This window comes from Muscardinus avellanarius (assembly GCF_963383645.1).
Source record: "Muscardinus avellanarius genome assembly, chromosome: 18".
Classification (NCBI taxonomy): domain Eukaryota; kingdom Metazoa; phylum Chordata; class Mammalia; order Rodentia; family Gliridae; genus Muscardinus; species Muscardinus avellanarius.
The window spans coordinates 44,613,856-44,640,800 of NC_137804.1; the positions used below are offsets into that span (position 1 = coordinate 44,613,856).

Consider the following 26,945-nt stretch of genomic DNA (forward strand, 5'->3'; position numbering starts at 1 on the left):
ACCCACTTCCTGGAATGCGCTCCCAGCTTCTTCTTGCTGGAAAATTCCTATGATGCTTCAGGAGCCTCAGGAGCTGGAGCTCCCAAAAAGCAGGGATCCGGGTGGGCCTGGTTCACGCCTTGTTGTTGTGCTTAGCACAATCCTAGGCACGTGATAGCCTCTGTCCTGTTCTATCGACACCTTCCTCTACGATCCCACACAACTCGCTGGCAGCAGCTCCATCATCATTACTGCCCATTAATACCATGAAAAGCCTTAATCTGAGCCAGTGTGGTGGTGCACGCTTGTAATCCCAGCGCTTGGGAGGCTGAGACAGGGAGATCGCACAGGTTCAAAGCCAGCCTCAGCTACTTAGTGAGTGAGAGCCTGTTTCCAAATAAAATATAAAATAGGTTGTGGGTGTAGCCCAGACACCCACACACACAAAAAGTCAACTAACAGTATATGAAAAGGGAAAAGCTGGTTGAAAGCTAAGACCCAGAGCGAGACAAGGACGGCCATAGTCACCCCTGTTCAACATAGGGCTGAAAGTCCTCACTGGGCCAATCAGCCAGACAGGGAAATACAGGGCACACAGATTACAACGAGGACAGCAAATTGTCCCATTTGCTGACGACATGATCTTATATACAGAAACATCTCAAACCGCCATCAAAAGCCAGTGAGAGCCGCTAAATCCAGTAAAGTTGCAGGATACACCCCCAGTGCCCAGGGGCACTCTGCCGCCTAGCTACATCCCAAGCCCTTTTTTAAATAAAAAATTGAGACAGGCCATTAAATGTTGGTCGGGAGCCCTGGCCAGCCTTGAACTTGTGATCTTCCAGCACCAGCCTCCTGATTCTCTGAGACTATAGGCGTGTAACTAACGTTCTGACACGTTATATAAATATTTCTGTTAATATAAATATTTCTGTTGAAATATTGTCCACTTATTTTCCTCTATGTACCTACCCAACTAACTTTTTTTGGTACTAGGGATTGAACCCCCAGCCCTATTACACTAATTAATTAATTGATTAATTGATTTTTTGCAGTATTGGAGATTGAACCCAGAGGTATTCTACCTCCGAGCTATACCCCCAGCCCTATTTTTATTTTTACTTTGAAACAAGGTCTCACTAAGTGGCGGAGGGCCTCACAAATTGCTGAGGTTGGCCATGAAGCTGAGATCCTCCCAAGTACTCAGCCTCACAAGTACTGGGATTACAAGTGTGCACCACCATGCCCGGCTCTAATTTATTTTTAAATTTTGAAACGAGGTCTCACTAAGTTGCTGAGGGCCTCATTAAGTTATTGAGGCTAGCCTTGAACCTGCCACCCTCCTGTCTCAGCCTCGCAAGTACTGAGATTACAGGCATCGTCCGTGCACCTGTCCACCTGACAAAACTTAATGGCCGTTTCTCGGTGTCCAGCCAACAGCCTGGAGGTGGCGCACAGCTGACTCTATTGCAATAATCTCTCAGACTGCATCCTCCGCTCCTTTGCTCTCTGATGGCTACAGATGTGGGCAGTGGTGCTTCCTTCCCTGCTGGAGAGAGGCAGTTCTAGGGGTCATGGAATGCTCACCACCGGGGGTGGTTACTGAAGTCTGGTGGGTGTAGCCTGCGGGTGGGGAGAGAGAGAGGGAGAGAGATGTACATTAGGGGTTGGAGGACGTAAGGGAGGTGGGGAGGGGGTTCTGTGGACTCAACTGAGCACAGTGGCGCTGCTCACCGTTGACACAGAGACTGTCCTGGTCCAGGGTATAGGGGCCCAGCTGGGTGATGCCCTGGGTCAGCCTGCTCAGCTCCCAGTACAGCTGTTCCCTGTCCAGCTCGGGACCCACGGGGTCAGGGCGGTAGGTGCAGGTGATGTCTACACCTGTGGCTGACCCGTTCTTCTCTGGCCTGGAGTGGGGGGAGAAAGAAAGATGGAGAGAGAGATAGGATGCCGGGTATGGGGAGCAGGAGGCCAGTGCAGATGGGGAAAGATGCTGTCATAAAAGGGGACCCTTGTTACTGCCAAGAGCCAGGAACTGGACTCACCTGAGGGATTCCAGGCTGCAACTTGAGTAGAGGGGGCCCAGGCTGCTCTTCTGGAGCAAGGGGATTATCTGGGGAGGAAGGTGAGAGGGTCAGCGGTTGGTGGAGGGGCCAGGCGGGCTCTACCCCACTGGGAGCGGCTGGGGCCGGGGCTCACCAGGTGCTGCAGGACCCTGGCGGTGGAGTTGAACGTGGAGGAGCCGCCGCTCATGTCTGGCGTGTACTGAAGGTTGGAGATGGTGAAGTTGAGTGTCAGTGTCTTCAGGTCGTGCTCAGGGGCTGCAGGAAGGGGGCAGGAGAGAGGCCCGCCAAGCTCGTGTACCATCTGTCATCTTCTCTCCCGGTGCACCGCTACCCTCCCCGGGTGGTTACATCCTGGGTCCGGAGGGTCTCTGTGTCGGCAGGCCCATGCAAAGAGGACATGCGGGCCTCCTCACCTCCAGGCAATTCAGAGTCCACTGGCTGAACCTTCCCCACATACTCCTTCCCTAATTCCAGCTCAGGTCTTCAAAGACCAAAACCCCAGCGCACTTGCTCGATGCCCAGTCTAGAGGACACCAGAGGAATCTTTGTGCAATGAAAACCACCCTGCTCTAGTACTGCCCATGACTCCCTATGGCCTTTGGTGTAAGGGTCAAACTCTCTGATCTGGCCTTCAAGGCCCCTTCCATCTAGTCCCTGAAGACCTCACTTATCCACCCAGTCTGGTGGAGCTTTCCGCTTTCCGCTGGCAAAATTCCTCTCCTTTCTGTCCACACAGTCTTTGCTCATACTGGAATCCCCTCTTCCAAAGTGCTCCCTGCTCAGACCACTTCTACTGATCTGAAACAACTCAGTCGAGATGGGGATTACCCCAAGAAAGGCCTCCTTCCTTGTATGGTGCCAGATACCTCTCTCCTCCACCCTAATCCCACATTTAATTGTACAGGTTTATCTCACAAGATTGACAGCTCTGGTAGGACAGGAATATGATTGAACAGGCTTTGTGATAGGAACGGCCACACTGACACGCAAGAGATTTTGCATCCTGGCTTCTAAGTGCTCTTATGACAACCTTGGGTAAGAAAAGGGGCCCCAGGTACCTGTGGTGGCTGCTGGCTGTACAGATGTGGATGAAGAAGGCAGGAGCGTGATAGCTGGCTCAGGAGCTGTGGAAGGGTTACCATCAGCCCTCACATAGTAAGAGGACCCTCCCCAAGTGCCCCTGGGCCCCAGCGATCTCAGCCAAAACAACCATGCATGGGCGAACCATAAGTAAGAGCGTGCGAAGACAGTGTGTGGGTGGAGGGGCGCAAGCCTTGAATGAAGTAACAGGAGAATGAGTGGGTAACGGGCGAGAGAGAGGGGGGGGAGGGAGGGAGGGGGAGGTGGAACAGAAAAAAGGAAGGGTTAACAAGGTTGACAGAAGGAAGAATGGATAAGTGGGGGTCAGAAAGAAGGCAGTAAGAATAAAAACAAGAAACTGAAGAGATAAAAGGAGAGAAGGAATAATAAACAGGTAAACAGGCATGTTGGTGGGTGGACAAGTGGATAGATGGATGGATGAATGGGTGGGTGAATGAGTGGATGGGTGGCTGGGTGGATGAGTGGGTGAATTGATGGATAGGTGGGTGGGTAGATAAGCAGGTGGGTGGATGGATGGATGCATGGATGAAATGATGGATGGGTAGAAGGTAGGAAGGATGGGTGGGTATATGAATGGGTAGATGGGTGGGTGTATCTATGTATGAATAAATAGATGGATATGCGAATGGGTGGGTGGATAGATTGATGAATGGATGAATTGACAGATGGTAACTGAGTGAATGAATGAATGAGTGGGTGAATGGGTAGATGGATGGATGGGTGCATGGATGAACTAATGAGTGAATGTGTAGATGGTTGGATGGATGGGTGGGTGGATACATGCATGAGTGAACTGATGAACGGTTGGATGGACAGGTGGTGTGTGGATAGACAGATGGGTGGGTGGATGCATGCATGGATGGGTAGATGAGCGGATGGATGCTGAATGAGTGGGTGGGCGAGTGGGCACATGGGTGGATGAGTGGGTGAATGGACAGAAGAATAGACGGATGGATGGATAGACAGATGGATGGAGGGGATGATGAACTCATGGATGGATGGATGGGTAGATGGACATTTGAGTGAATGGTTAAATAAGTGGATGGATGGAGTGGGTAGATGGATGGGTAGGTGGATGGATGCATGGATGAGTTGACAGATTGGTAGACAGGTGGGTAGATGAGTGCATAAATGGATGGATGGGTGGGTGAGTGAAACATGGATAGAAGAATAGACTGATAGATATGGGTGGATGGATGGATGGATAAACTTCATGGTCACCATCTGACCTCAACCCTAACCCTGTTGGGAATGCATGTTCAAACTTCTTCCTCTAGCCTGGAGGACTGCAGAAAATTCAGGGATCCAACCCCAGGGCTGCAGATCCAAAAAGAGGCCAGGGTTCATCATTCTTCCCCGCAGGGACCTTGGCTCCTCTCGAGGGATTGGCCTGAGCTTGGGGACGAGGGGAGAAGCTTGGCCCAAGACCCACAGAAGCTGCAAAGGATCCCTGATGTCACGACATACTTGTAGGTGGCTCATCTGGACCCGGTTCATTGTAACCTGGAAAACAAAAGTCACAGTTAAGGAGAGGGCTGAGCCACCCCATACTCGTGGTTTAGTCCACATGGCCTGCCTGCGTGCCTTTCCTTCTGGATCCTTTGCAAGCACCTACTCACCTGCGAAGGTCTGACTTAAATGCCACCATGGAAAAGAATTTCCCCAGATTTCAGGTAGAACCACCTCTTCAGCCTGTCCTGACAAGGGGGTCCTCTTCTAAGATGTGGGCTCACACCCGTGTCCCCCCCCCATATGAGCATCCAACCACACCACCAGCTGCTCCTCCACCCTCCCTCCAATTGACCCTCGCATCCGATGGGCGTTTACTGAGCATTCCCCAGAGGTGGGGCTTCATTTGCATCTGGGGCTACTGTGCCCACTGGACTCTACACGAAGACAGGACACAGGTGTAACCTATGCGCGGTGCGGGGCCACGGCCCGGAGTATCACAGATGGCTGGAAAACGCTGAGTAGCCAAGCAAAGCATAGAGCCGTGCCGTTTGCTAGGGGAGGACTTCTCCACAGGCCCCTCAGTGGGCCAGTGGAAGGGGTCAGGTGTGAACTCAGAGCATCGAGATCCACACGGCCACACACCTTACTGTGACGTGGGCAGGCCCCTCCCCACCACGGGACTCAGCCGCACTCTTTAGTCAGGCCTGGGGTATGTCCCGGTCCCCTTTCTGGACCAATGGTGGTGAGGAAGTCTATTTGCAAGGCACAGTCTGATATAAAATGTCCCCTAAAGAGCTCATTTATTAATGTTGGAAGCTGAGGTAAATAAGTCACGAGGGTTGGAGTCCCAGCAGTGGATACGTCCATTTATAAAGGGTTTATCTGGGTGTTGACCCAGGGTAGTAGGATATGACTGGAGGTGGGTCTCTGGGGCTGAGGTATCAGGATTATATAAACGCTCCTCCTCCCCCTGGTTGTGCTCTCTACCCCTCCTACATATATACACACATAAAAATATACATATATAATATATAATATATAATATATAATATATAATATATAATATATAATATATAATATATATATATATACACATATATTTCCAGTCTCTGGCTTCCGGCCTCAATGATCTGAGTTGCACAGCCCAGTGCACTCCCTCTCTCCATCTCTCACCTCTAGCCCTGAGATCCATGGTCCCCAGCCTCACATGAACTGACTCCAAAACCATAAGGAACGAAATCTTTCCCTTACATTACGTGATCAGTCTTTTAGATTGGTGCTGTAAGGATGCTGAGTGGAAGAAGGGTGCAGGGAAGGAGGGAAGGAGTGGATGGGCTTTGGCCAGCGTCCCTGTGGCTGTGGTCTGCGTCTCAGACCCCGGTGGGGGGCACCCTCCTCCAGCCCGACTCTCCCGGCTCTGTGCTCACTCCGGGCCCAGCGTGTCTGAAGCCTGGGTCCCCAGAGTTTAGAGTGCCTGATTTTCTTCCTGGCACAGGCAGCCCGAGCAGGGGAGAAGCTGATCCCTCATCAAGGGGAGAGGTAAGCCAGGTGGGGATACAGGTGCATTTGCTTTCTGGTCTCCCCAAAAGGCTCTTCTGTGAGTTAAATATGCGAAGACGTCAGGTGTGGCAACTCATGTCCCAGACCCAGCGCTCTCAAGCTGTGCCCACTTGGCACAATGACTTAACCTATCGGAGCCCCAGTTTTCTCTTCTGTAGAATGGGATTAGCCAAGGTGAAGGCTCGCAGGGTGGCTGAGGAAGTTGGTGTTGGAACCAGGGTTCCTCTGGGAGGTCCGGTGGCTGGATGCCCCTGTGGGCTGAGGGCTGCTCACCGTTGAGGTAAAGGCTGTCCTTGTCCAGAGAGTAGGGACCCAGCCAGGTGATGCCGCGGGTCTGCCAGCTGAGCTCACGGAACACCTGCTGGGCGGGCAGCCCCGGGCCGCGGTGTGGCTGCCGGTAGGAGCAGAGGAGGTCCAGCCGAGTCTGGGCGCCATTCTTCACAGACCTGAGGAGGGGAGATGTGCTGGGGGTCGCAGGCATCGGCACCTTTCAGCCTGTGGGCCCCACAACCCTCGTGGCCACACCAGCCTCACTGGGCCGGCCACTGAGCTCCCTGCAGGCGTTCTCACCACAGACCTCTGGGCGTGTGCTCAGGCCTCAGCTTTGACAGAGCTGACCCCTCCTCCCCTCCTCCCTCACCTTCCTCTTCCTCCTGCGGAACCTGCCCAGGCTGGGCCGCGGGGCCGTCCTTCCCCAGACAGCACGGGGCACCTTCTACGTAGTCATAAATGATTTCTGTTTCTTTCAGAATGTGACCTCCACAGGGGCAGGCAATTACCTAGCACACTTGCCTGTTCCATGCAAAACTCAAACTAAGCAAGGGAAGGAACAATATGGTATTTAACGCACACATGAAATACTATTCAGTCTTGAGAAGGGAGAAGATTCTGGCGCACACTTCCACGTGGATGAATCCCGAGGACCTTCATGCCCAGTGAAATAAGCCAGTTGCCAAAACACTAACACTGTGTGATCCCCATAAAAAGGGCTGGGAAGTGTGTCAGAGGTAGAGTGCTCAAGGACAACCTCAGCAAGCAGTGAGACTCTTGGCAATGTACTAAGACCCTGCTTCCAAATAAAAATAAAATAGGGCTGGGAGTGTAGCTTGGAGGAAGACTGCTCCTGAGTTCAACCCCCAGCACCAAATAAATAAGCATTTTTAAATTATAATAAACAATATAAAATTTATAAAATATCATACAAAATATTTTTTTGTAGTACTGGGGATAGAACCCAGGGGCATTCTACCTTCAAGCTGCACCCTCATCCCTATTTTTATTCTTTATTTTGAAACAGGGTCTCAGTAAATTGTGGAGGACCTCGCTAAGTAGCTGAAGCTGTCCGCAAACCCGTGATCCTCATGAGATTATAAGCGTGTGCCACCATGCCCAGCTTTATAAAATATTTAACATATAAAATATATTAAATATTTAGCATATAAAACATTTTATAGCCAGGCATGGTGGTGCACGCTTGTAATCCCCGTGCTTGGGAGGCGGAGACAGGAGGATCGCACTGGTTCGAAGCCAGTCTTGCTGGCTTAAGAGACCCTGTTTCCAAAAATTAAAAAGTATAACATAGGTCTGGGAGTGTAGCCCGGAGGTAGAAGGGCTTCCAGGAACCTCAGTACCACCAAAAAAATTTAAAAAATAAAATAAAACATTTTATAAAATAGCATATTACATAAGCTATTTTATAAAACATCGAACATGTAAAATAATTTTATAAATATTTATTATGTAAGGCCGGGCGTGGTGGCGCACGCTTGTAATCCCCGCGCTTGGGAGGCAGAGACAGGAGGATCGCGCAGGTTCGAAGCCAGCCGCACGCGCTGGCTTAGGAGACCATGTTTCCAAATAAAAATGTAAAAATAGGTCTGGGAGTGTAGCCCGGAGGTAGAAGGGCTTCCAGGAACCCCAGTACCACCAAAAAAAAAAAAAAATATTTATTAGGTAAGACATTTATAAACAGTATAAATATTATTATAAAATATTTATTTACTCATCTTGTAGTGCTGGGGATTGAACACAGGGACATACTACCTCTGACTGTCACTTTCAGTCTGATTATTTATTTACTTTTTATTTTGAAACACAGTCTCCCAAAGTTGCGGAGGGCCTAAGTTGCGAGCTGGCCGCGAACCTGCCACTCTCCTGTCTCAGCCTCCCGAGTACTGGAATTACAAGCGCGTGCCTCCACACCTGGCTCCACGTAAATAAATAAATAAGTAAATAAATCAATGTCCAAGAAGAAAAAATCTTCCTGCCTCATCCAGTCCAAGGCGTCCCTGGGTGGCAAGACTTCCTACCTTAGGGCAGTGAGCTTGCATCCCCTGTAGAGGGCGCCCAGGGTGCTCCTCTGGAACAGTGGGCCGAGCTGGGGAGGAGAAAGAGTTGGAGGCAGCGCCTGGGATGGGCAGGGAGCCCTGGAGCCCTGGAGGGTAGCGGCCACCCACCAGGTGCTGCATGAGGGTGTCCGTGATGTTGAACTTGACGGAGCCAGGCTGGCCCATGTCGGCTGCATAGCGCAGGTTGTTGATGGTGAAGTTGAGCGTGAAGAGCTCCTGGCTGAACTCCTCAGCTGTGGCGGGGAGAGAGAGAGAGAAGAGAGAAGAGAGAAGAGAGAAGAAAAGAGAGAGAGAAGAGAGGGAGGGAGGGGAAGCTCTCAGGGAGAACAATGGGCAGACAGAATTAGGGTCTGGAGCGTCCCCCAAAGCCTGGTCCCCAAGCAGCGAGGTTCAGAGGTGGGATGTACCGGAGGAGGGCGTGGCCTGGAGATGTCATCTGTCCTCCCCCCTGCCACTCCCCCAGCTCCCAGATGCCGAGAGCTAGGCAGTGCTCCTCTGCCTGGCCCGGCAGCCATGATGATTCTGCCTTGGAGCCAGCCAGCTGTGGATGGAACCCTGAAGCCATAAGCCAAATCCATCTTTCCTCCTCTAAGCTGCCCCTATCAGGTACTGTGGTCACGGCAACCTAGAAGCTAATACAGGTCAGGGTAGAATGGGGTAGGTGGGGCAGTGTGTGTCCTCATCCACCTCCTGGTCAACCCAAGGGTGACTTGTGAATGGAGACAACTTTAGCCCCTTGATGTGGGGTCAAGATGGACCGTTTCCACTCACCCACAGCAGGAGGGGAGAGCTCTGCATGCTGGGTATGGAACCCAGGGGCATTCTACCTCTGAACTACACCCCAACCCTTTTTTATTTTTATTTTTAAATTTTGAAACAAGGTCTTGCTAAGTTGTCAGAAGTTCCTTCATAAAGCTCTACCTGTGTTTAAATTCTTTCTTGGTCTGCAACTTTGGATTTAAGAACCCAAGGTTGGTCTAGGACTCTCTGCCAGAACCCGGGGCAATGAGGAGGGAGCTGATGTTCCCCTCAGTGCGGGGGGAGGTGAAGGAGAAACTCCCATCGAGAAGGTCAGGGACGGGGAGACTCACCGGTGGAGTGTGGGACAGCAGCTCCGAACGTGTAACCTGCATAGAGAGGCAAAGAGGAGGTGAGGGAGAGTGGGGAGAAGGTGGAGGATGAAGGGGTAAAGGAGGATCCCTGGCAGGAAAGAGGCAGTGGGAGGGATGCTGGGGGAGGAGGTAACTAGGCAACGAGATGTCAGGGCTGGACCAGCCCTGGTCTCCATGATGCCTTTGATCCCTCCCAAGGAAGAAGGAGCCCAGACCCAGAAGGCGAGAAAGACGAGTCGAAGCTCGCTCTAGAGAGACGGAAGCCGGGTTCAGAGCTTTGGGGAAGCCCGGGGCTCCACCGGGGAGAGAGGATGTGGCTGCACCACGTTCGGTTCCTCACCGTTGACGCAGAGACTGTCCCTGTCCAGTGTGTAGGAGCCCAGCCTGGTGACGCCATGGGTCCCTTGGCTCAGCTCCCAGTACAGCCGCTCTCGGTCCAGCGCGGCACCCGTGGGGTCGGGATGGAAGGTGCAGATGACGTCCACACCCGTGGCGACCCCGCCCTTCACAGGCCTGGAGAGGGAAGGACATGGCGGCGTGCGGGAGGTGGAGGGGGACCATAAGCTTGGGTGTGGAAAGCAAGAGTGGAATGCAGAAGGCGAGGGAGACGTCTAGTCCAGAGGGGCTCTAGGAAGTGCGTCTCGTCCAACACAGCCCCTCCCCCTGCGGCCAGGGCACACTTTATTTATGTCTTGCCATCAAGATGTGCAGCTGCCCTGCTTCTTGAAGATGGGAGGCTCATGTATGGCACAGTATCACCTGCGTAGTGTGTATTATACACAGTTCCTTGTCTTTCAGCTTTAACTTTAAGGAGGACATTTCAATGGCTATGAAGTTTAGAGGTTAGTGGCTCCTGAGCTCGGCTGGCAGGTGCATGAGGGTTCAATTCACCCGACGGACCACTCCGTCTGGGGGTCTCACCTGAGCGAGGCCAGCTTGCAGCCGGTGTGGGAGGGGCCGGCGCTGGTCTTATTGAGCAATGTGCCCAGCTGGTGGACAAAGAGACGGAGGTCAGCGGGGGCAGCTGAAGGGCGCGCGGTGGGGCTGGGCGTGGTCATGGGGACGCTCTCACCTGGCGCTGCAGGATGCTTTCAGTGATGCTGAACTTCAGGGAACCCGGGTGCCCCATCTCCCCCGTGTAGCGCATGTTGGTGATGGTGAAGTTCAAGGTGATGGGGACCACAGTAGAAGTGCCCGCTGTAGCGGTGAAGGGAGAGAGAGGGGTCCAGTTAGGGACACAGTGATGACCGAGACTACTGCCTTCAGCCCTACCGCTTGGCCACTAGCTGCAGGGGGCAGGAGCTGAAGAGGGGCTCGGCTGAAAGCACCCCAAGTACTTGGGTTGAGGTCTCCATCATCCTGGGGGTGCCAGGGAGGAGGCACCTATGTCTTGGGAACGAGCGGGGACCGATCGGTGTTCATTGGGGTGGGGGTGGGGCCTGAGTGGAGTAATAGGGCTCTGAGGCTTTTTCTCTCCTAAGGGCTGGGACCCAGGAAAGGTGGGTTTGTAGGACCATGGACAATCCCAAATGCAGATGCTCACTGCTGGAGGTAGTGGTCAAGGGCTGGTGGGTAAAACCTGCAGAGGCAGAAGGGAAAAAAAGGGTAAGAAGGAGGTGGGATGGGAGAGAAAGGGATGGGGAGGAAGGAGAACTTGCTGGACGGCGCCTCACCATTAATGTAGAGACTGGCCTGGTCCAGGTTGAAGGGGCCCAGCTGGGTTACACCGCCAGTGAGCTGGCTCAGCTCCTGGTACAGCTGCTCTACGTCCAGTTCAGGACCCGTGGGGCTGGGGTGGTAGGTGCAGACAGTGTCCACTCCTGTGGCGGATCCATCCTTCTCAGGCCTGGGGAGAGCAAGGAAGAGACATGACAGTAAATGGATGGCCTGGGAAGGAGCTGTGAGCTTCCTTGGGACCAGACAGAAAGGGGGACAAGGGGATGAGAAGTCTGGGGGAGAGCTGAGAAGGTAGGTAGATGCTCTGAGGCAAGTCACTTCCCTGCGGCACATGTCCTGAGCAGAGTGATATATCAAAGAACTTTTATTAAGTGGTGAGACCCAAGCCTGCATTCCACTCGGCAGAGACAAGAACTGTAACGCCTGAGGCGGGGACAGTGGGAACTGGGGACTAAAGCACGGGGAGAGGGTTGTTTTAATCCTGGGGACAGAATTCGACGCTCAAAGGAAATGTCATTGGTAGATGGAGGTAAAGACAAAAGACAGAGGAAAGGACAGAAGTAGGGCTCCGATCCTGTAGAACCTGGGGGCGTGGCAGGCTGAGGGGACACCCTCGTGCTGAAACCAATCTGTCCCGAATCCCACCCCTGCTGAGGACGTCCAGAGAGAACAGGAGGGAAGACGGCCAAATGGCTAAGCCTGAGAGCGCGTGGGGCAGCCCCGGACTGGCCGTTCTCACCTGAGCATGGTCAGTTTGCAGCCAGAATACAGGGGGCCCATGCTGGTGTTCTTTAACAAGGGCTGGAGCTGTGGAGGAGAGGGATGGAGGGAGGAGGGTAGCAACCAGAAAGGAAGGGACCAGGACCCATCTGCCAGTGGAGCAGGAGTCAGGAGTCAGGGAAGTGAACCAGGCTGGAATGAGTGTGTGTGAGGAGTGGTCAAGGCTGGGGACAAGGAGTCTGTGGGCGGGGCTGATTCCAGTGGGTGGGGCGGTGGAGTGGGTGTGGCTTTGGGATGGGCAGGGCTATAGAATGGGTGCCATCCTGGTGAGTAGATGGGGCTGAAAATGGGTGGTGCTCTCACCAGGTGCTGCAGGACCCTCTCTGTGGTGTTGAACATCCGGGAGCCTGGGGGCTGCATGTCCTCCTTGAAGCGCAGGTTGGTGATGGTGAAGTTGAGGGTGAAGGGCACCAGGGGGGGTTCTGTGGCTGCCGCTGCTGGGGAGCGAGAGGAGGGCACAGAGTCAGGCCTGGCATGGACACGGGGCGGCATGGTCTAGAGACCAGGACGATGGCTGCGTGTCCTTGTAGCCTAAAACGCAGTCATCAGCTATAGACAGTCGTTTAACATCTCACCCTGCAGGCAGGTGAGGAATGATTTGAAAGCCACACAGCTTAGAGGAGACAACAGCAGAGTAACATGAGATTTGTTTTTTCTCTTTATTCTGGGGCTTGAACTCAGAGCGTTCTCCATCTGAGATACACTCCTAGGATCATTTTATTTGCAACAGCGTCTCACAGAGCGTCTCATTAAGTGTCAGAGGCTGACCCTAATCCTGCAATCCTCCTGTCTCCGTCCCCATGTGCCGGGATTCCAGGTGTGTGCCCCAGGCTGCACGAGCTTCTGACAGACACTGTTTCTACTACACTGCTCCCTTCCTTTCTCCATCCCTGCACCTGCCATCACTGACCATCACTTCTCTGCTACCATGACCGAGGCAAGAAGGCTGGACACTCAGAGCTGGCCACAGCCGAGTCTCCCTGCAAGAACTCCCAGCCTGTGGCCCCGCCCCTCCCACCAGTGGTCTGTGTGCAGGCCTGGCGCTTCTGCCTTCTGTGCTGGGACCATGGAGAGTGAGCACTCACCGCTGGGCGTGGTCAGCGCAGCCCGGTGGGTGTACCCTGTGGAAGAGAGAGGGAGCCCAGTGAGGAGGTGCTGGGGGAGGGCTCAGGGCATGAAGGGAAGCCGTGTGCCCACCAACAGCCAGGCACAGGGGCCCTGCTCACCGTTGACGTAGAGACTGTCCTGGTCCAGGGTGTAGGGGCCCAGCCGGGTGACGCCCTGGGTGAGCCGGCTCAGCTCCCAGTACAGCCGCTCCCTGTCGAGCGAGGCGCCCTGGGGTCCGGGACGGTAGGTGCAGATGGCGTCCACTCCCGTGGCGGAGCCGCCCTTCTCTGACCTATGCAAAGAATGAAATGTCTGGGGTTGTGTCCACACCACCCTGGGAAGGGAGCATAAGGACCAAGGTCCTGAGAGGTTGGCAGAGGTCAGAAGCCACTTGGATTTTCAGAGCTCACTGAGGTCTGCCTGCAGGGGACCACAAACAATTAAGGTTTTTTTTTTTTTTTAAATTAAACACAACACTCAAATCTACTTCTTTTTGGCATGGTCATACTTGAGTTGGGGATAAATTGAAAATGGGGGTTCAAGCCAATGGCAAAAAGGCACATTTGTCTGAAGAGAAATCCTGGGGTCAGCATGCAAGTCTGAAGGACACGCCTGTCCTTTCTGTCTCAAGGCCAGCGCGGGAGAGCTGGTGAGGGGTAAGTCTGGGGAAGCCAGCGACAGGGCTAGGGCGCACTGGGGTGCTGGGGCCCGGGCGTCCTGAACCCACCTCTGCTGAGGCCGTCAGGAGGAGTAAGGAGGAACACCTGCCCTGGCAGCCCGCGGCTTCTGCGCTAAGGTCTCACCTGAGCACGGCCAGTCTGCAGCCAGCGTCCAGGGGACCGAGGACACTGGTGTTCTTGAGCAGGGGCTGGAGCTGGGGAGGAAAGGGAGTGATGGGGCGGGGCCAAGGCCCAGTGGGCGGGGTATGCGATGTGGGCGTGGCACGGTGGGCGTGGCGTGACGCCGTGGGCGGGGCTCTGACCAGGCTCTGCAGTGCTTGCTCTGTGGAGTTGAACTTCTGGGATCCGGGGCGAGCCATGTCCTCTTTGAACCGGAGGTTAATGATGGTGAAGTTGACCGTGAAGGGCGCCGGGAACGGGCTGGCCGCTGCAGGCAGGTGGAGAAGATCGCTCTGAGACCGAGTGTCCCTCGCGTCCCACAGGTGCGTCTTAAAGCACTGGCCGGGCCTCCCTCAAGGACGGAAGGCGTCCTCAGGGCGACACCCCAGAGGCCGCCACTGGCCAAGCGATACTAGGGATGAGTAGGAGAAACTGCTTCATGGAGTTAAATATGTCAGCAAAAGCTGGGCGCGGTGGCGCTCGCCTGTCATCCCAGCCCTGGGGAGGCTGAGGCAGGAGGACGGTGGTTTGGAGTCCAGCCTCAGCAACTTAGTGAGACCATCAGAAACTTAGCAAGATCCTGTTTCAAAAAAAAAAAAAAAAACTTGGGTGGGGGCAGGCCGAGGATATATCTCAGAGATAGAATACCCTTGAGTTGAATATCCAGTATCACAAATTAATAAAATAAAACAAAAATGTCTGGGGGTGTGGATGAGAGGTAGAGTGCTCCTGAGTTCTAATTAATATATATATATATATATATATATATATATATATATAAATTACATATACATTATAATCATATATATATATATATATATATATATATATATATAATTTTTTCAGTACTGGGGATTGAACCCAGGGGTTTTCTACCTCTGAGTACACAGCTCAACCTATTTTTTATTCTTTTATTTTGAAACAGGGTCTCACTGAGTTGCAAAGGGCCTCACTAAGTAGCTGAGGCTGTTTGTGAACCATGATTCTCCTGTTTCAGCCTCCCAAGCGCTGGGATTACAAGCGTGCGCCACCACACCTGTCTTTTAATTTTTTTTTTTTTTTTAAGGACTGGGTGTGTAACGCAGAGATAAATGCTCCTGGATTTAATCTCCAGTACGAGAAAATAAAATAAAACTTAAATAAAAAATAAAATAGAGCCAGGGTTGTAGCTCACAGGTAGAATGTCCCTGGGTTCAATCCTCAGTATTATAACAAATAAAAACATAAAATAAAGATAAAATAAAAACACCATCCAGAAGGAGGTAAACCCATCTGCCTCTCCAGGTGACCGTGATTCTAACGGACACTGTCATCCTCTGAGTTTTCATTTAATCCAGATCCTTCCTCCAATTCATAGATTTTAAAAGTGGCCTGAAGGAGCGCCCGTTTTGCCTGTTTCATGCTGGGCCGTTGAAGCGCCATCTTCGCATTGGACTCATGGCTCTGGACGGAGACAGCAAGATCATGCCGGTTTGACAGATGTAAAAACCGAGTGCTCTGGGAGTTAAGTCACTGGCTCCAAGTCCCCCGCTCTCTGAGTGGCGGAACCCGACTGGATCCCAGAGTCTGGGCCCAGAGCGTGTGCCCCTCGCGCCTCCCCCTGGGGCCACAGACGGGTGTGGACGGCCAGGGTGGCGCGTGCTGCGCTGCGGTGCGTGTGTGGCCAGGCCACCCTGCGGGGCGTTAGCTAGTGTGTAGGAGAGACTGGAGACGTGGCGAGGCCGGCTGGCCAGCGCCCTGCGCAGGGCCGCACCTGCAGGCCAGGCTCTTAAGTCAGCAAGAGCGCAGCGGGTGCCTTCCAGATCTGTGGATAGCACCTGCTTCGTTGGAGCTGGAAACTAAGTACCCGGGACAGACACTCAGTCCTCCACCTCCTGCGGGCCTCCCCCAGGAGCCTGGGGCTGTGGCCCCTGCCTCGCCGGGCGGTCCACACCTTTTTTGTCTGTTGAGCCGCGAGGGGCTGCCCCGTGGCTCCTCAGCGGTGCGTAATTGTGTGTGCGTGCTTCTGTGCTCGAGAGCGGCCATGATTGTTCAGTGTGCACTGGTTGCTGATGTCTCTTAGACGGTAAGTGCTTACTAAGTGCTTGTGGGGTGAATAAATGAGAGGAGGCCTCCTCCTCAATACACGAGATGGAGCTTTGTGGGGAGGAGCGGCGGGGGAGGCTCCTACCTGTGGAGACCGGGACGGGGGCCGCAGACGCTGCTGGGGCTGTGATGGAGGCCGTGGTGACTGGGAAGGAAAGAGAGTGACGTAGAGGTCATGGGAAAGAGGCCCCGGCCCGCGAGGCCCTGTCGTGGGATATTTTAGATCAGAATTCAGTTTAGTTATTAATATTTTATGTATGGATTTATTTTCCTCAGCTCTACACAGGTATCAGAAATATGGGTGGTCACAAATTCTGGTGTATCCCCTGCAGGGACAGATTGTAATGAGAGCTAGGCAGTGGAAGATCATCACTTTTTTATCCTTATGGATGCCATTTATTTTTCTCTTCATAAAATTTTATGGCAATATCATATTACCTTTCCATGTGGAAATAATGTACAGCTTTAGACATCTACATTTCCAAAGACTGTTTCTCTGACACTGTGACTCCATCCATCTGTTCGCTTTATGCGATATGAAATAATAAATAAGCTGAGGGTATTTTGGCACACGCCTGTCATTCCAGTGCTTGGAAGGCTGAGACAGGAGGACTGCAGGTTCGAGGCCAGCCTCAGCAATTTAGTGAGATACTGTTTCCACAATGAAAAATGGAAAAATAGGGCTAGGGCTGTTCAGTCATCAGTCTCTCAGTTTCTCTGTCTCTCTCTGTCTCTCTCTCTCTCTCTCTCTCCTCTCTCTCTCTCTCTCTCTCTCTCACACACACACACACACACACACACACACACACACACACACACACAGAATGAGTGGGTGATGATCCAGCCACTGATTATCTGAACCGCTTTAGACAAGCCGCGCAGTCACTCCTCGCTTGTTTTGCTCTGTAATCTCTGGGCCGTTTAAGGACCCAGTTCGCAGGATTCCTGTGTGTCTTCAGCTGGTGGCGAGCACATGTTTCCTAGCTGGAGAAAGCCCTGGGCTTCCTGGGCTCGGCGCCCTCTGGGCATGTGGGGCAGAGGACAGGGAGAAGGCCCCGGTACTCACTGGTGGGCGTGGAGGTCAGGAGCCGGTGGGTGTAACCTGAAGAAAGAGGGAGGGAGCGTGAGCCAGAGGCGGGAACCTGGGGTCCACTAATCTACTTATTTACTTATTTTTGTTTTGTTCCCTTACAAATTTTTATTTTTTAGCCAGGCTTGGTGGCGCAGGCCTGTGGTCCCGGCTTTGGAGGCTGGGACAGGAGGATGACAGGTTTGCAGGTCTGCAGCAACCTAGCAAGACTCTGTCTCAAAACAAAAAACAAAAAGGACTGGGGTGTAGTTTGGGAAGTAGAATGGGCACAAAAAGGAAAGAAAAAAACCCCGATGCATTATAACTAAGAGTGGGGTTCGCTGTGATACACTGATACATGCAAATATCAGCTGGTCAGTGTAATTCCCTGACAGCTCCTCCCTCCCGCCCGTGCTCCCCTTCCTCTACGCTGTGGTCTTCCTTCCATTTTTATGAGAACTCTTTCTTTTGTCTTTTTTCCCCTCTCTGTCTAGCCGCCACCGATGAGAAATGGCATGTGACCGCTGACTTTCTGAGCCTGGCCGATTTCACTAAGCATGAGCCCTCCAGGCCCGCCGACTTCCTGGAGATGTCCTCAGCTCCACTCTTCTCTGTGGCTGGGTGAGCTCCATGCGAGTCTAGGCCGCGAGTTCTTTATCCATTCACCTGTGGACGGCTCCACCGCTCGGCCCTTGGGAACCCGGGTGTGCATGCGTTGCTGGAGCGTTTTGACTTTAGTTCTTTTGGAAAGACCCCGGGCAGTGGCCTAGCTGGGTCATATGGCTGCGCTGCTGCTTGGAGGAGCTTCTGTACTGATTTCCACAGTGGTCGGACTCATTTACAATCCCACCGATGGTCTACAGATATTCCCTCCCTTCCCGCAGCCTCATCAGCTTTGTTACTGTTTGCATTCTTAATGGTTGCAAGAATCCTCCAAGGATTCATTTCTAAAGTCTTATCTGCAACGTGTAGACAAACCCGGGAACCTAACTGCAGCCCGGGGAGGGGGTCCTCTCTGCCGCAGGCTCTGCATTCACCCCTCTGCCACCTGCCCATTCCCCTCTTCTCTGAGTGGCTCATCTCGCCAGGAGACTCACGGGGAAGCCGCCCTGCAGCCATGGACCCACGCACCGTTGACGTAAAGACTGTCCCTGTCCAGGGTGAAGAAGCCCAGCCGGGTGACACCGCGGGTCTCGCGGCTCAGCTCCCAGTACAGCCGCTCCCGGTCCAGCCCGGTGCTCGCAGGTGCAGAGCGATGGGCACAGATGACATCCGCTTTGGTGGCAGATCCGTCCTTCTGGGGCCTGGGTGGAGGGATGTTTTAAAATAAAAATAAAAATAAGCCGGACGTGGTGGTGCACGCCTGTAATCCCAGTGCTTGGCAGGCTGAGACAGGAGGACCGCAGGTTCACAGCCAGCCTCAGCTACTTAGTGAGCCTTCCACAACTTAGTAAGACCTTGTTTCAAAATAAAGAATAAACGAAGAGGGCTAAGGGTGTAGCTAAAAGGCAGAATGCCTCTGGGTTCCATTCCCAGGACTACAAAAAAAAGTGAATGCTGCAAAAAGTGTTTACTTTTGCATTTTAAGTTTCCTGAGTACAGAGTAATTTTGGGAATATTCACTCCTAGCAGGCTGGCTAAGACCAGAAAGCAGACAGAAAGGAATCCCTTCAGGGCCAGAGCTGGGGGTTGTGTGCGTGGCAGGCTCAGCACCGACGTGGACAGGTGGGAGCACATTCATTTAGGAATGGAGTCTGGGAGGCAGCGGAGTGCGAGCTCTGCCCTGGGCATCTCACCTGAGCGAGGCCAGTCTGCAGCTGGCGTATAGAGGGCCGATGCTGGTGTTCTGGAGTGTGTGGCCAAGCTGGGGAGGAAGGAGAGGGAGGTCAGAGGGCGAGGGGCTGAGGTCAGAGGGCGAGGGGCTGAGGTCAGAGGGCGAGGACTGGCAGCAGCAGCTCAGACCCTTACCAAGTGCTGCAGGATTGCTTCGGTTTTGTTGAACTTGGCAGATCCCGGATACTTCATGTCTGGTGTGTACAGCAGGTTTGTGATCGTAAGGTTGATGGTAAAGGGCACCAAGGTTGGGCTTGCGGCTGCAATAGGGAGGGCAGGGAGGAAGATCTGTCTCCAGCCTGCAGGCGCTCTCTGTCCAGCCTTCCTCAGCCTGCCTCCTTGCACACACAGGGGCCCTGATTCTCTCCACCAGGGGCTCCTCACGGCTATGGCAGTCGTGGCTCCTTCTCCACCTTCTTCATTTTTGAAGTACTGGGGATGGAACCCAGGGGTATTCTACTTCCAAGCCACATTTCTACTTCTTATTTTATTTTGGAACCGGGTCTTGCTACGTAGCCACCACGCCTTGCTCTGAACAAGCATGTATTGGGCACCAGCTATACACAGGAGGCAGGGTCATGGCACTGACTTGTCTATTTCCTGTTAGGAAAATAGAATTCATGCCAGCTATTCCAAAAGAGGGAATTTAATGGAAAAACCAAACAAAGCTCAAGGGGTAACATGGAGATTAGCAAAATCAGGAAGTCTCTGGCCCCCAGACAGTGGCATAGCAGAGGCTGCTGAGACCCTGGAGGAGACAGCCGGCTGGAGGTGCTGCAAGAGGCAAGGGAAGCTACACCTAGTTCATCTTCAGCCCCAACCACCACTGCTTCCTGTTGGCTGAAACAGGAAGTTAGTTAGCAAGGGACCCTGGGAAATGTAGTTTTCAGGGTAAGAGAGCTAGTTCACAGAGCAGAGCCTGGGAAGGGTGGAGAATGAATCAGAAGACAAAAATCTACTGACCCACGGTGCAGTATTACAGAGTATATAGTAGGAAAATCCCGCAGAAAACCACATTTGTAGAGGGGGAAACAGACATGTAAACAAACAAACACAACAGAAGCATTAGATAAGCACAGACTTTTCCTGACTTAGGATAGTTCTATACAGGACCTTTTGATTTTATAGTGGTGAAAAAGACAATGCGCATTTGGTAGAAAATGTACTTTAAATTATTTTTCCTGGACTAGCAGTATGTAGTCTGATACTCTGTCAATAAACATGAGATATTCAGCATTGCATTATAAGAAATGTGTGGTGTTAGAAAACTTTGCCCAATTGTAAACTAATGTTAGTTAAGTGTTGAGCACATTAAGGTAGGGCAGATTAAACTATAATGTTCAGTGAGTTAGCTATATTAAATTCATTTTTCAACTTACAATATTTTCAATATATGATGGGTTTACTGGGATGTAAACCCATCCATTGTAAGTTAAAGAGCATCTATATTGTAAAGAATTTAAAAACTCAATAGAACCGGAAATGTTGGCACATGCCTCTAAATCTCAGTACTTGGGAATCTGAGAAAGGAGGACTGCAAGCTTGAGGCCAGCCTTGGCAATCTAGTGAGACCCCAGAAACTTAGACCTCCATTTCAAAATAAATATAAAAAAGGGCTGGGGTATACCTTGGAGGTAGAATGCCCCTGAATTCAATTCACAGTATTAAAAAAAAGAATTTTGATAGAGGAGTCAGACCAATCCATATGAGAACTTGACATATCTATGAATCTTGAAAGATGAAGAGGAGCCGGCGACACAAGCAGAAAGAGGAGGCTTCCAATGAAAGTAATAGCGTGTGCAAAGTCCACGAATTTGGAAAGAGATGCTGTGTTTGTGTGGTTTGCACATTGCCCTGAGCCAGGCAAAGCACAGGAGGAGATGAAGTCAGATGGGTATCGAGAATGCTCATCCCTAAGGAAACTGGGCTGAGCGAGGAATGAACATTTAGTTGTCACAACGGTGTGAAGTGGATAAGGACTTTACCCTAGAGAATGGCACGCTCTAATGTAGATTTTTAAAAGCTTCATGTGGTTGTAATGTGGGGAACAGATCATAGGGGCAGGAAGGAGGCCCCTGTGGAGGCTGCCTGGTGTGTGGGCGTAGCCTGGACTACTGTAGGTATGATGAGAATGAATGGGCCCAGGCTGTGCCCTGGACTGCATATTCTGATGGTTAAAATGAGTCGAGCGAAAGGACCAGATGGGGCCAGGATATGCTTCAATTTCCTGTGTTAGTAACTTAATTCCTTTGCTTGAATTGTCATCCTACCATTCTATGTTGGGGAATCTGACTGCTACACTCAGCACCACCTCCCCTCCAGTTATCAACAGCGTATATCACTGTAATCATCATCATCAACTTTATCAGTATCAGCATCATCATCAATGCCACCGTCATCAACAGCTTCACCATCACCTCATCACCCTCATCATCATTATCAGTGTCACCATCACCATCACCAGCATCATCATTATCAGCATCAGCATCACCAACAGCATCATTATCACCTCATCACCTTTATCATCGTCATCACCACCATCATCACCATAATCGTCATCATCACCATTAACAGCATCATCATCATCACCTCATCATCATCATCAGTATCACCACCATTACCATCACCATCACATCATATCACCATCAACATCATCATCATTATCAGCATCACCATCAACAGCATCATCATCACCATCACCATCAATAGCATCATCATCACCTGATCACCTTCATCATCATCACCACCATCATCATCACCATTGCCATTACTGCCATCATCACCATCATCTTCATCACCATCATCAATATCATCATCACCTCATCACCTTTATCATCATCTTTATCACCACCATCACCATCACCATCAACATCATCATCATTATCAGCATCAGCATCACCATTATCAGCATCAGCAACACCATCAACAGCATCGTCATTGTCAGCATCACTATCACCATCAACATCATCATCATTATCAGCATCAGCATCACCATCAACAACATCATCATTATCAGCATCAGCATCACCATCAAAAGCATTGTCATTATCAACATTACCATCACCATCACAGCATCAACAGCATCATCATCACCATCAACAGCATCATCATCACAATAACCATCAACGGCATCACCATCATCACCATCACCATCAATAGCATCATCATTATCAGCATCACCATCACCACCATCATCATCTTCATTACCATCATCATCACTATCATCATTATTACCATCATCATCACCAACACAATCACCATCAACAGCATCATTATTATCAGCATCATCACCACCACCATCGGCAGCAGCATCAACATCACCTCATCACCTTCATCATCATCAGCAGCATCAGCATCACAATCAACAGCATCATTATCACCTCATCACCTGCATCATAATCACCACCTTCATCACCATCATCATCACTATCATCATTATCACCATCACCACCAACACCAACACCATCAACAGCATCATTATTATTGGCATCATCACCACCATCAGCAGCAGCAACATCAACATCACCTCATCACCTTCATCATCATCAGTATCACCATCACCATCACCACCAACACCATCAGCAGCATCATCATCTTCTTCATCATAACCATAATCATCATTATCAGCATTGTCATCACCACCACCAGCATCAACAGCATCCTCTTCCTCACATAATCACCTTCATCGTAAGTATCACCATCACTGCCACCATCATCAACAACATCAACAGCATCTCATCATCATCACCAATGTCGTCATCATCACCACTGTCATCATCATTAGCAGCAGCATCTCTATCACCACCACCATCATCACTCATCATTATCATCAACAGCAGCATCATCACCATCACGACCACAAACCATCATTATCAACAGTGTCATCATCATGAAAGTCACCATCATCACCACCACCATCATCACAAGAACGTAAGTTCTCAGAGGCCAGAAAAGATCCATTTTGTTTCCTGGTCCATCCCTGGAGCCTGGTACAAGTCAGGGGCTGCGTGGAGGTTGCCTCATTCTCACTAGACTTACTATGACTTTCCATCTTTGTTTGACCGAATAATATCAGAGACCAGTGTTTCTGATGTGATGCTCGTCAGGCTCTCTCCATGAGAGATGCCATGAACTGGTACTTACCTGTGGATCCAGGGAAGAAGGATGGAGTCCCAGAGGTCCCAAGATGCACTGTGGGTGTTCCAGGAGCTGGAGAGAAGCCTTCATTAGTAAAATCAGCAAGACACTCTTGTGGCAGAAATGCCGGAAGGAGAGGCCATTTACAGGGTCTGCTGCATGTGGGCTGAGCTAGAGCACATTCTCTCTGAAGCCGGCATATAAGAGAGTAAATATGTTGCCTCCTTGACCCTCAGAGATAGCACGCATGAGGAAGGCTTGGCTCCCGCTCTGCTTGGTGGGGATGAGGTGGACGCTGGGACACGGGTAGGGTACTTACTGCTGCTGCTGAGTACAGAGTTCCGATGGGTGAAACCTGCATCGGGAAGGGGGAGAGTAGTGGATAGGGTGCATGGAGGAGGGAGGGCACCAGAGGGGTCAGGGGATTCCTCAATCAAGGGCTGTAGGGGAATCCCTCTGGGGACCCTCTCACTGGGGAAGAAGGCCCTGGGGTGAAGTCAGGAGATCCAGAAGAGACTCAGCACATACCGAGCACGAGGCCAAGGGCCCAAAAGCCAGGCAGGGAGTGTGACCGAGAGCACGGGCTGCCCACCCAAGAGGAAGACTCCAAACACACCCTAGCCGCTCACCGTTGACATAGAGGCTGTCCCTCTCCAGGGTGTAGGGGCCCAGGTGGGTGACGCCCCAGGTCAGCCGGCTCAGCTCCCAGTACAGCTGCTCCCTGTCCAGTCCCAGGCCTTCGGGGTGAGGGCGCCGCGTGCAGACAGCATCCACGCTGGTGGCCGCCCCGTCCTTCTCAGGCCTGGGTAAGCATCACATAGGGTTGTCCAACTGTCTCTCTGCCTGACTGATCCCCTCCTGGTCTCTGCCAGCCCCTGACACAGAAACTGGGGACATCATAGCTAACAAGCAAGCTAAGCTGTTGTCCTTAAGGAAACAGCCACCATAAATAAGAGAGTCATAATGCCAGCGCCCCCATGTCCCGGGAGAGATCTCCTGAGGCCCTGGGTGCCCAACAGGGACATAGAGGGGCCTGTTGGTGGGGGAGAGAGCTGGGTCATGCCAGGCCAGCGGAGGGCCACACAGGTTCTTTTGGACACAGCAAGGTACCCAGGGCTGATCTGTACTGGGTGGCAGTGGTCCTCCTGTCTCAGCCTCCTAAGTACTGGGATTACATGTGTGCCACCACACCTGGCTATATCACTTTTTACATCACGAATTACCATGTGGCCCATATTAAATACATATTGTAGTTACATATATCCACATTATAACACACACACACACACACACACACACAACCGGCCCTCAGTATCTGTCAGGGCTGGGTCTAGGGCCCCTCAGGGTACCCAAGTCCTTGGAGGCCCGAGTCCCTTCCATAAAATGATGTATTTATACAAAACCTGCACAGTCCTCCATGTATTGTGTTTGCTCATTCGTTCCCACCGCTAGAGACTGGAGCCTTCCCACATGCCGGCAAGCGCTCTGCCAATCAGTACATCCTCACCTTTTTTTTTTTTTTTTTTTTTTTTTGCGGTACTGGGGATGGAACCCAGGGTCCTTCTGCCTCTGAGCTCCACCCCCAGCCCTACTTTTCATTTTTTATTTTGAAACAGGGTCTCACTGAGTTGCAAAGAGCCTCACTAAGTAGCTGAGGCTGTCCTTGAACCACGATCCTTCTGTCTCAGCCCCCCAAATGCTGGGATGACAAACATGCACCACCACACCCAGCTTCCTCAGCCCTTTTAAAAAATGTTTCTACGTTTTGAGACAAGGCCTTCCTAAATTGCCCAGGTTGGCCCCAAACTCTGGATCCTCCTGCCTCAGCCTCCAAAGTAGCTGGTTTGACAGGCGTGTGCCGGCCACTGCGCCCAGTTCCTCCCGTAGGCTTTAAGCAATCGGTCGATCACTTCCAGTCCCCGATACGATATGTTTACTTGCATTGTGTTAGAAATCATGAAATGTTATCTTTAAGTTATCAAAAGCGTGGTATCAGACAAATGAAACTGTTATGTGAGATTATCATTGCTAATTTTGGATAAAGTGCTATAATACTAGATGTCAACCACTAAGCCAAGCATGGGAAGGAGGGATGGAGGGAACGGGGTGGGGATTGGGTAGGGGCTAACTGGGCGATGTGTGCGTGTATGTCTACAAAAGTTTTTTTTTTATCCCATTATGATGTATGAATATAGTGCACCAATAAAAAATTAAAAAAAAAAGAAATCATGATAACAAAGTCCGCACATGCTCGGTCCAGATGCAGTGACCTTTTCTGAGTATTTTCAATGAGTGGCTGATTAGATCTGATCAATCCTCTTGTTTAGAGGCTAGGATATTTTGCAGGGAAAGGGGAACAGAAAGGTCCAGGTCTTGGCTAGCTGGGATTCTAACTCAGGCTCTCCGACTTCACCAAGGGCTTGAGCCACCAGGCCCTTGATGTCGATGGCAACGCGGTAATCTTCTGAGAGCCGTCCAGGGGCTCCCTGTGTGCTGTGGGTGCTGTAGTCTTGCTTTTCTACCCCAGCCCCCTCCCCCTCCTTGCAGCCGAGGGACCGGGCCTCCCCCAGGGACAAGTCCCACTCACGTGGGGGGCACCGTGTCCTGTGCACCTGGTCGTCTCACCTCCTGTCTTAGATTCTCCACACGACTGTGGTTTTCCACACCCTGGAAAGCCTCAATGTGGACCGAGAACGCAGCGCTGCCCCAGGGCTAGGAGTTTGGACCTAGAGTAATCCTAGATGCTGGGGTGCAACCTACTTATTCCCTCCGCACCTCAATTTCCCCGTTTCCGCTTCATAAGACTGATGAAATGTCAAACATAAAGTCCATAGAACAGTGCCGAGGGTCTCAGCAACCACTGCTGTTGTTGCTTAATACCCACAGACGGCAGGGTTTTTGAGAACGGTGGGTCAGGGCACCCGTAGTTTAGGGTCTCATCCACCTGCAGGGCCCTTTCTCCTGGGGAGGGTCTCACCTGAGCGAGGCCAGTCTGCAGCCCCAGTAGAGGTATCCCAGACTGCTATTCGTGAATAAGGGCTTGAGCTATGAGAAAACAGAGGGGGAGGTGAGAGAGAACCCGAACGAAGCCAGGAGGAGTGGCGCCTTGGTGGCAGGGCTTAGGCAGGCGATGGGGGCGGTGCCCGCGCTCCTGAGCAGGTTGTGGGCTGCTACTAGTGGGCGTGGCCTGGCGACATGGGCGTGGCTTGGCAAAGCGGGTGGGCCTGGTACTAGTGGGTGTGGGTTGGGCAGGATGAGTGGCTGTCTGGCACAAGTGGGCGTGGCCCAGGAAAGTTAAGTGGCTGTCTGGCAATAGTGGGTGTGGCCTGGTGAAGTGGGTGGGTTTGGGCACAGTGGGTGGGGCTTAGAGGTCACGGGCGGGGCCTAAGCGTGGTGGGCGGGGCTCTCACCAGGTATTGCAGGACTCGCTCTGTGGCGTTGAACTTCCAGGAGCCCGGGTTTCGCATGCTCTCCTCGTAGGCCAGGTTCGTGATGGTGAAGTTGAGGGTGAATGGCAGCAGGAAGGGGGCCGAGGCTGCAGCCGGGAGGAGAAAAGGGGCCATGATTGAGTTAGACCTGGTCTGGGCCCTAAGTCGACTTCAGGGGATCCAGCTGGAGGGTTTGCAGCAGGCTGGCAGACTACCTTGGAGCCCAAAGATCGATTCCAGTTAAGGAATAAAGTGAGATATAGAAGTGCAGGGGAAGCCGGTGGGAAGCCCAGATGCAGGTAAAGGACCTGCGCAGGTGTATGGACTGGTGTCCAGGAGTTGAGCCCTGGCCCTAACAGGCTCCCGTTAAGT

The 26,945-nt window shown here is 51.9% G+C and overlaps 1 protein-coding gene across 1 annotated transcript in view; it reads right to left on the bottom strand.

Moving 5' to 3' along the window:
* Positions 1-26,945, bottom strand: part of MUC16 (mucin 16, cell surface associated) — a gene marked incomplete at both ends in the record, with an annotated part of 52,953 nt that overhangs the window by 11,385 nt on the left and 14,623 nt on the right. The window contains 32 exons of the mRNA XM_080715472.1: positions 1,567-1,602; positions 1,714-1,886; positions 2,025-2,092; positions 2,179-2,300; positions 3,104-3,169; positions 4,614-4,649; positions 6,432-6,604; positions 8,468-8,535; positions 8,615-8,739; positions 9,598-9,633; positions 9,959-10,131; positions 10,540-10,607; positions 10,691-10,815; positions 11,162-11,197; positions 11,292-11,464; positions 12,035-12,102; positions 12,379-12,512; positions 13,161-13,196; positions 13,302-13,474; positions 13,986-14,056; positions 14,165-14,289; positions 15,694-15,774; positions 16,192-16,251; positions 17,173-17,208; positions 18,307-18,413; positions 18,972-19,039; positions 19,144-19,268; positions 23,152-23,256; positions 23,465-23,500; positions 23,775-23,947; positions 26,123-26,190; positions 26,556-26,680. Of these exons, the coding sequence (XP_080571598.1) occupies positions 1,567-1,602; positions 1,714-1,886; positions 2,025-2,092; positions 2,179-2,300; positions 3,104-3,169; positions 4,614-4,649; positions 6,432-6,604; positions 8,468-8,535; positions 8,615-8,739; positions 9,598-9,633; positions 9,959-10,131; positions 10,540-10,607; positions 10,691-10,815; positions 11,162-11,197; positions 11,292-11,464; positions 12,035-12,102; positions 12,379-12,512; positions 13,161-13,196; positions 13,302-13,474; positions 13,986-14,056; positions 14,165-14,289; positions 15,694-15,774; positions 16,192-16,251; positions 17,173-17,208; positions 18,307-18,413; positions 18,972-19,039; positions 19,144-19,268; positions 23,152-23,256; positions 23,465-23,500; positions 23,775-23,947; positions 26,123-26,190; positions 26,556-26,680 (3,069 nt within the window). The remainder of the gene's footprint in view (positions 1-1,566; positions 1,603-1,713; positions 1,887-2,024; positions 2,093-2,178; positions 2,301-3,103; positions 3,170-4,613; positions 4,650-6,431; positions 6,605-8,467; positions 8,536-8,614; positions 8,740-9,597; positions 9,634-9,958; positions 10,132-10,539; positions 10,608-10,690; positions 10,816-11,161; positions 11,198-11,291; positions 11,465-12,034; positions 12,103-12,378; positions 12,513-13,160; positions 13,197-13,301; positions 13,475-13,985; positions 14,057-14,164; positions 14,290-15,693; positions 15,775-16,191; positions 16,252-17,172; positions 17,209-18,306; positions 18,414-18,971; positions 19,040-19,143; positions 19,269-23,151; positions 23,257-23,464; positions 23,501-23,774; positions 23,948-26,122; positions 26,191-26,555; positions 26,681-26,945) is intronic.